Source organism: Blennius ocellaris (assembly GCF_963422515.1).
Source record: "Blennius ocellaris genome assembly, chromosome: 10".
Lineage (NCBI taxonomy): Eukaryota > Metazoa > Chordata > Actinopteri > Blenniiformes > Blenniidae > Blennius > Blennius ocellaris.
In genome coordinates, this window is record NC_137659.1 from 25447994 (window position 1) to 25456759 (window position 8766).

An 8766-nucleotide genomic window follows, 5' to 3' on the forward strand; every position below is an offset into this window, starting at 1 on the left:
CACCACCGACACCATCTTTTGTGGACCTACTCAAAACAAATGCTTACAGAATGTAAACTGAAAATGACATTACAATCAGCTGAAGTCGTGAAATGATCACATCAATGTCAGAATTAGAATTGTGGAGCTCCTCAGTTACAAAAAGCTTTTATTTCACAACTGCTTTTAACACATCAAATGTTTAACATCGTTTAACATCGAATCATGTAACATGATTTGACAATGGTTGTCATCTGCCACTTTGAACTTTGACACAGGAGCCCAACGTATAGAGTGTATCTGAGGAGCAGGACTCCACTGTGCACAGTGTTTCTTTCAATGGACAGGGAAGTGAATGTGGCCGATTCATGCCACTTGTGGAGGGTGACATCCCTGTGAGCAAGAGACGTCCTTCCCCACCCCCACCACTCCACAAACACAATGTTGAAATGTGTCAATCTGAAACATGAGACTTTCTCAATGAATCCCAAACAGGAAAGAGGCCCTGTCAGTGTTTTTAAGATTGGCTTCTTTTCAAGCCCTGGCTCACAACACGTCTGCCTGCAGTGCGATGACAGTGTATACTGTTGTGAGACTTATCAGAAGAATGCTGACACGGAGCGGAGCTCTCGCTGCCCTTTTCAGCTTTATTCTACCACTACTTCAGTGCACTGCAACAAATGGTGAAGTATCAACGAAATGTGTTTGTTCAGTTTTGCCGGTCAAATTCCCTAAAAACTGGTCGTGTTGACTTGACTTCATGAAGGCTCTTGTCAATGACAATAACCAGCTACAACATTGTTACCTTGTCGTTGCTAGTATCATGGCAGTATTATGGGGAGGAAATTGAAATATTTTCTGGCTGTGATGCCAATTACATTGTGTAAAAATGCAATTTTGTGCTGAGAGATTAGTCCAAAGTTTTGTCCTCTGAAAACATGTTCCTCCAGTGAAAACACAAAGTGGTCATTTGTTCTGTACGTTTCTCTTTCCAGACTCTCCATTTTCGCTGACGAACAAGGCCACTGGGTTCTGTCTGGTTAAAAAGGCTAATCGTTGCCTTGATGTGCGCTGGACATCTGGCAACCGGCTTTTTGTCACCTCGACGAGGAGATGCCTCGGGGCACAGGGCAAGAGCGTCGGGAGCGAAGTGAGCCTGTATGACTGTGATGACAGGAACGACCTCCAAAAATGGGAATGCCGGAATGGGACACTGATAGCTCTCAAAAACCAGCAACTCTACATTGAAGTCAGAGTGGATGAATCCGTTGCCCTCTCCAGAACTGTCGGCCCAAACAACTACCTGACCATCACCGGAACAGCTTCTGGAGCCTGCACCAGAACACACAGAGGTGAATTCCATTCCATTCAACGTTCAGTGCCATATGCATTTCAGAAAAAACATGTTTCCCCCGTGAAGACATCGAATGTGTAAACAACATGACCACCAAATACTGAATTCCAACCTTATGTGGCACGGCTGACATCCGTGTGACTTAACCTTCATTATAGCTTCATTATAGTGATACTTTGAACTCTCAAACCTCATCACATAATGTGCTCATTTCAAATATCAGGTGAAGATAAACCTCAAAATAAGGTTTTATAATGACCAGATTGGACATTGATTGTTCCGGGAAGATTAAAGCAATCTGCTAATCGGTGATGTGATCTTTTTTTCTTTCAATGTTTGGATTTGATTTGATCGTCTTCTGACTTTTTCCTCTCTAGAACTTTACACCATTGAGGGAAATGCATTCGGTAAGATTTGCATGTTTCCCTTTATGTACAAGGACCGCTGGTTTGGAGATTGCACCACATATGACTCATCTTCCAAACGAAATTGGTGTGCTGTTGAGACCAAATATGAACGTGAGCAATGGGGATACTGCCCAACTTCTGGTGAGTGTGACCTTCTGGATCCCTATTTCCTGACTTGTTTAGTTGATTTTGTTGCCATGATGTCCATTCGTACCACGATGTGCATTCTGATGATGATGCCAGGATCATGCATTTTCCAGCCTGGATATTTCAGACCTGTTTTGTTCTGTCAATGCACAGCCACGGACCACTGGGTCAGAAACCTGGTGACAGGAGCATATTACCAGATCAATGCACAGGCAGCTCTGGCTTGGTCCCAGGCTCAAACCAGCTGCAAGCAGCAAGTGTCCTCCTTGGTGAGCATCACTGATCCCAACGAGCAAGCTTTCATCTCAGGTAAAGTTGTTGGTGTTAGTTCTTGTTATTATGAGTTGGTTTTAAAACGGACGTTTTCTTGAGGGAGGAGTTGGCAGTAGGGATGTTCTCTGTTTAAAATTCTTTCCCAAATGGACAAGGATATGACCAAAGTAGATATTCATAGATATCTGTTAAGATTTATGCAAAATGCCTTTGAACAAGACTTAGATAAGAGTGTTCAATTTCACATTTTTTTAATCATACAGATACTGAGAAATGTATTAAAGATGCAACTGAAAACTGTCTATTAAAGTGTAATGTGTTAGTAAGACAAGCATTGAAAAAAAAAGTCTTTTTTACAGTACATGCCATGTGTCAAAATAATATGCTTTTTGTTATTGACATACACTTAATTGCTGATTTCTATATACTTTCTCTGTAATGTGGACAACACTGCTTCTACAAGCGTGTGGTGAAGGCCGCCATGACTGGCTGTGACTCGCAGCAGACCTGACACCGCCGTGGCCCACCACCTTTTTCAGTGTTTCTTTTCCTATTCTTTCCTAATGTGCCACTCTGTGCCCACCTAATTGCCCCAAGACATAAATCAATGAAAAAGAATAATTTAATTAATGAATGAGTTTTTTGTGTGTTTTTTTTTTTGCATTTAAGACTCATTCTTATCAAGACTGAAACATTCTCCAAATGCCACTGTTGTGTCTTCATGCAGCAAGATTCTTTCTTTGTGCCTGTTCTGTTTTCTACAGACATGCTATTAAGCAATGAAAAAGAGGAACATAATATTGACTCTGTCTCTTTTTTTTGTCCCTGTCTGTCACAAACACACAGCATTGCTGGGATCAGCCAAAAGAAAGTTGTGGCTGGGCTTGGTGTTGAACCCAGAACACGGATGGCACTGGTCTGACGAAAAGCCTTTTCGATATCTGAGATGGAACACTGGTAAGTCCTCACACAAAAAGGTCCTGTAAGCATTAATCCTCTAACATTTCCGCTTTACAGGCATTGAGAAAAGAAGGAACAGAAAAAATGCAGTTGTAAGCAAAGTTAGGCAAACTTCACTTGAAGTATGTGAAATTTCAGTAAATAAACTTGTGGCAGTGGTGAAAAACTAATGAAAACCATATCAGCAGACTGAACCCTTAAACTCCAGCTACTTCCCTTTATCTCACTGCAAAGTTCAATATGGAAAATGACCTCACTTACTACAAGTGGCTTTTACTTACAGAAAGAGCAGGCAGCCAGTATAAACCCTGAGAGAATTCATTTGAAACAATTGTCTGCTTCACTACTTCATCAAGGTCCGCATCGCAGGACCATCAGGCCAAACACAACTTCTACACTTTGCAAGGCTTGTACATTCCAGACCCCTGTTGCACTGAATTCAGAGTCTCATCAATTGCTTGTAGTGGCCAATACTTTAAAGGTGTTTCCTACTTACATATTCATATCCATTGATGGAATTGTTAGAGCAACTTTGTCATGTCACTACGCCATTACGACATCTTGTGGCACTACAACAGTCCTGCTAGGTACTTTCAGCAGATATCCTTACAGGCATTTTTAATGACTGTTGTATTTATTTATTATATAGCGCTTTTCAGGACACTCAAAGACGCTTTACATTGCATTATTCATTCATTCCATACATCCATGGTGGTAATATACGTCTGTAGCCACAGCCATGGGGCAGAATAAAGGAAGCAAGGCTGCCAATCTGCACCATCGCCCCATCCAACCACCACCAACCACTCACTCTCACATTGCATACACTGAGGCAGTTTGGGGTTCAGTGTCTTGCCCAATGACACTTTGGCATGTGGGCCGGCAGAGCTGGGAATCGAGCCTTCCGGGTAGGAGATGACCGCTCTACCAATTGAGCCATGCTGCCCCTGGTGTACTGACTTCTTTTGTTTTACCGAGGGAACTTGAAATGAGCTTTTCTTGCTCATATTTATTTGAGTAATTTTTGTAGTGAAGAAATTCAGAAATATTCAGAAACTATCATATACTGTATCACAAAATCATCTTTTGGAAATATGATACTCCAAAAATACAGGTGAGGCTGACACTAACACCTCATCATATGTAAACATGTACAATATATTTGCTCTTCATATTGGCATCTACAATGATCAAATGCAGCCATTATGTATTTGGCTTATTACTCGTGTGAGTTATAAGAAATAATACAACTTTTTGTAATACAGAAAATGGATTGACAGCTTGATTAAAAGATTTGCATTTTTGATATCACCTCCAAGCTTGATATGATGATCTGCTGGTTGGTGCCATGAAGAAAACACCTGCGGTTGTAAGGACTTCATGTTTCAAACCTGACACTGTGTCAAACTGCTTTAGGAAATCCACTTCCCAATCCCGGACACAACTGTGCAGTTCTTGACTCCTCTGGTCAACATTCCTGGCAAAGCTCAATGTGCAGCAAGAAACTGGGCTACATCTGCTACAAAGACGGCGCTCCTCCGGCTCCTCCACACTGTGAGCAACATCTGAGTGCCAGAGCATTTCCTTCCATGGCACCTTCACTGGATGACCTTTGCCTTTCTCTCTACATGTCTGTGCTTGTTCTCATCAAAAGTTGAGAGTGGATTTTGTGACAGTCCTTGGATCCCTTACAACGGCCACTGTTTCCACCTTCATCGTCCTCTGCAATCCTGGTCCAATGCTCAGAGAGAGTGTCGCAAGGAGGGAGGCGACCTCGTGACCATTCGCAACATCGAGGACCAAAGCTTTGTCATCAGCCAGCTGGGATTTGGTATGAGACGTCTTGAAAATATAAGCACATTCATTTACTCACAATTGATACAAAAACTTGATAGTTAACTTCAGAAGTTAGGGATTGCTGACATTGAAATGGTTGATAATGTTCTCGTCAACTTAGTAACAAGTGTTCTGTTGCATTTGATCAAAATCAATAGTTGACACTTTGAAGTTAGATTTCAAGTTAAGGACTACAGATGACACGAAAAGAGAATGTTAGTGATGTGCTATAGTGAAATAATGTGATAGCGCAACAGAGCAAAGCAGCTCAGTGCAGAAAAGGTCTCCTTTTAAGTATTATGTGGAAATCTGAATAATTATCTTAGTATTTAGTCTTTTTCCATCTGTTGGAATTCTTACTTAAGCCTACTGCATCTTGGAGAGGAAGCTGGAGTAAAGTTCAACAGTTCAGTGTTAATGTTAACGCTGAGGTTAAGAGTTGAGGCGAAGCTTTAAGTCAAGGGTTAAATTAAGATCAGGTTTAGGATAAGACGAGGTTTGGGGGAAGAAAAACAACTGTCAATTAAAAACCCTGGTGACTCATAGTTCCAAGTGCAGGAGCGTTCACCCACCAACTGACATGCGGTGCATTTTTCCAAGCCTCTACGGATGAGCTGTGGATCGGGCTGAACGACAGGAGGACGGAGGGGCTGTTTGAGTGGAGTGACCACTCGGCCGTCACTTTCACCACCTGGCAGTACGGACACCCAGCCGTGGCCACAGACACAGAGGACTGTGTTCTCATCACAGGCCAGGTGGAGCCGTGCTGCTGCATGTCCTTTAGAAATAAAACCACATCATTGTTTTACCTTTACTCATGAATTAAGTCTCTCCTCCATCCTTCTGGGCAAAACATGGGACATTTTGGAAGAAATTAATTTGCAACCACAGACACACATTCAATACGTCAGCTAAAATATAGAAAGTCTGGGGTGATTTCTTCAACGGTTTGAAACATTTGATTGAAAACATATAAAGAGACAGTAGTCCTTCTCTTAGATGACGTCTGTGAAGGAATGCACAATTCAAGTTGAAGCCACACCACATATTTGAACAGAAATGTGCAAATCCAGCATTTGTTGATCAAAAAACAATCAAATGTGTTTTAAATCTTATAATACAAACACATGGATATTTATTTGCTGATCATATATTTTATACTGTACATGATGACAGGAGACGAGGCTCCTCTGACAATGCAGCTGGAAACGCGCCACATTGTACCCAGCATGCACCGCGGTGCGCTTCACATGGACAATGAAAGCGAAATGCACCACCGTGGACATTAGGTGCGGGGTGTGCTTCGAGCTGCTTTGCATCTTCCTGCAGCGAATTTGTGTAAAGCTGAATCCGGCAAACTTGGTGTGAATGAAGTGTGGGGAGCAGAGAGCCAGCAGAGCTGGACACATTGCCCAACGTTCACAAAATCTCTAAATGAGCTTTAGTGGAAGCAAAACCAGGACAAATTCAGCAACTACACACCATATTTCTTGCTTTAAATGTTTTCAGAAATACTTTTCACTGAAGTGTAGACAGACCTCAAGTTTTTGTGTGTTTGTCCAATCAGGCGCAGCACACAACTCCAAGCCATGCTCCATGCTAAAGAGTTTCAGAGCTCACACAGCCGCAATGCTACATGCCACACACACACACACACACACACACACACACACACACACACACACACACACACACACACACACACACACACACACACACACACACACACACACACACACACACACACACACACACAATCAGATGCAATGCGTCTGAAGCATCTACCGACTCTGGATCACATTGGTATCGGCAACATTTTTTAAATATTGACACATATCCAATAACACAATGTTTCCTTTTTACTTTAAAGGTAAAAAAGAAAAATAAGTTTAATTTGATTTGAACAGTTTCAGAATTAACATTTTCAGGCATTGTAAACAGTTTGAAGTGTTCCACAGCATTTTCACTGGACCTATGTGTTATTGCAGAATGGGAACTGGGCCGACCGCTCATGTGATGAAAAACATGGCTTCATCTGTATGAAGCAAAGCTCTACTGAAAGCACCGGGGAAGAAGTACAAATGGATATTGGCTGCAAAGTCGTGAGTAAAGCATATAAGCGCAAACAAATCACAAAAATAAAAAATGACCGGAAACAGGCAGCTAAATGTGAGGAAGCAGCTGATACAAAGTGAGCTACAGAGATGTCAACAGTAAATAAATAACCAGGGCTCGGCAATAAAATCCTCACAGAGCATGCACTCTGTCACAGAAAGTAAAACTAATGTAGGACAGATTAAAAGTACCGCGACCTACACACACACACACACACATTGTCTTTCATTTTCTTCAGGGTTGGAAAAGACATGGCTCTTACTGCTACTTTGTGGGACCTGAAACAAAGAGTTTTGATGAAGCTAAAGACGACTGCAAGAGCTCAGGCTCGTACTTAGCAGACGTTTCAAGTGGGTAAGGATGTTATTCATAGTCATGTAATTGTATCTCAAGGGCAGACGCAAATACCATATTTTGTATGTAAATGTGTGGCTTTCTGTAAATACCTGCAGAGTGGATAATGCCTTCCTTGTCAGCCTGGTGGGTTGGAGACCTGAAAAACACTTCTGGATTGGTCTCTCCAATATGAACAATATTGAGGTTTTCAAGTGGACCAACACAGATGTAGTGAAATTTACTCACTGGAATGCAGAAATGCCAGGTACTGAAATGTACCACTGTGTTCATGGATGATGTGGTGAAACGACAGCCTTGTGATTGAGGCCAGTGTATTTTCCCTCTTGCCATTAGGCTTCCAACAAGGCTGCGTTGCTATGACAAGTGGGATATTGGCTGGACTCTGGGACCTGCTGCCCTGTTCCAACAAGACAAAATACATCTGTAAGCATCTGGCAGAAGGTGCTGTTTCAACCAATCCACCACCAACTAAAACCCCTCCGGGGTGTGCCGAGGGCTGGACTCGGTTGGCAACAAGAAACACCTGCTATAAGGTAAAACCAATCTGCAGCAGTGGCATGGGTCATTATCACTGAAGTTTGTGTTGTGGGCCACCTGTGGATAAGCGGAACTGTGGAACTGGATAAGTGGGATAGATGGATGGATAGTAACTGTCGCATTGATATTCCTGGTCCAACAGACAATACCCTGGTCATTGCTATATGTACTATTTACTGTTAACACACCGGCCCAAACACTTCCAGATTGTAGATTTAAACAAAATGGAGCAGCACTGTCTACATAGCAACGTGACTTTCGAGCAGAAACACAAATCAGCAAACTAGCAACAACAAATACAGAAGTACATGATTTTGACGGTTAAATAAATGATGGTAGACAACAAGCAACAACAGCATCACATCTCATTGATGAGGAAGAGGAGTGAGAGTGTGTGTGTGTGTGTGTGTGTGTGTGTGTGTGTGTGTGTGTGTGTGTGTGTGTGTGTGTGTGTGTGTGTGTGTGTGTGTGCGTGCGTGTCTTGTGAGTGTGTGTGGGGTTGGTGTGCTCTCACTGCTAGCCTCTTGCTGGGCCCATACTGGCCTCTTTGCACCCCCCAAAGTTTTAACTCCACTTCAGGCGCAGTTCCACTGCACTTTCTGTGCCGGGGTGTTGCGGGGCAGGGCGGGGCAGGTTTTAGTGTGGCCCCACTGAAAAATTGTGTATGGTACGGAAAGAACCCGTGAGCACCGGCTACGGTTTTCCGCTACCCCTCCGTTGAGGTACCCAGCATAGAAGAACGGGTTTGTGAGGAAGAGCTACAAAAGCAGCCGTCTGCTGATTGATTTGTTAACTGGGTTT

The 8766-nt window shown here is 42.7% G+C and overlaps 1 protein-coding gene across 2 annotated transcripts in view; it reads left to right on the top strand.

Moving 5' to 3' along the window:
- Positions 1–548: 548 nt before the first annotated feature.
- Positions 549–8766, top strand: part of mrc1b (mannose receptor, C type 1b) — a 21129-nt gene continuing 12911 nt past the window's right edge. For both annotated transcript variants that reach the window (XM_080503749.1, XM_080503750.1), the window contains exons 1-12: positions 549–662; positions 975–1331; positions 1711–1881; positions 2041–2196; positions 3007–3117; positions 4537–4674; positions 4775–4951; positions 5557–5711; positions 6945–7058; positions 7310–7425; positions 7524–7672; positions 7762–7961. In XM_080503749.1, the coding sequence (XP_080359875.1) occupies positions 551–662; positions 975–1331; positions 1711–1881; positions 2041–2196; positions 3007–3117; positions 4537–4674; positions 4775–4951; positions 5557–5711; positions 6945–7058; positions 7310–7425; positions 7524–7672; positions 7762–7961 (1956 nt within the window). In that variant the 5' untranslated portion in view covers positions 549–550. The remainder of the gene's footprint in view (positions 663–974; positions 1332–1710; positions 1882–2040; positions 2197–3006; positions 3118–4536; positions 4675–4774; positions 4952–5556; positions 5712–6944; positions 7059–7309; positions 7426–7523; positions 7673–7761; positions 7962–8766) is intronic.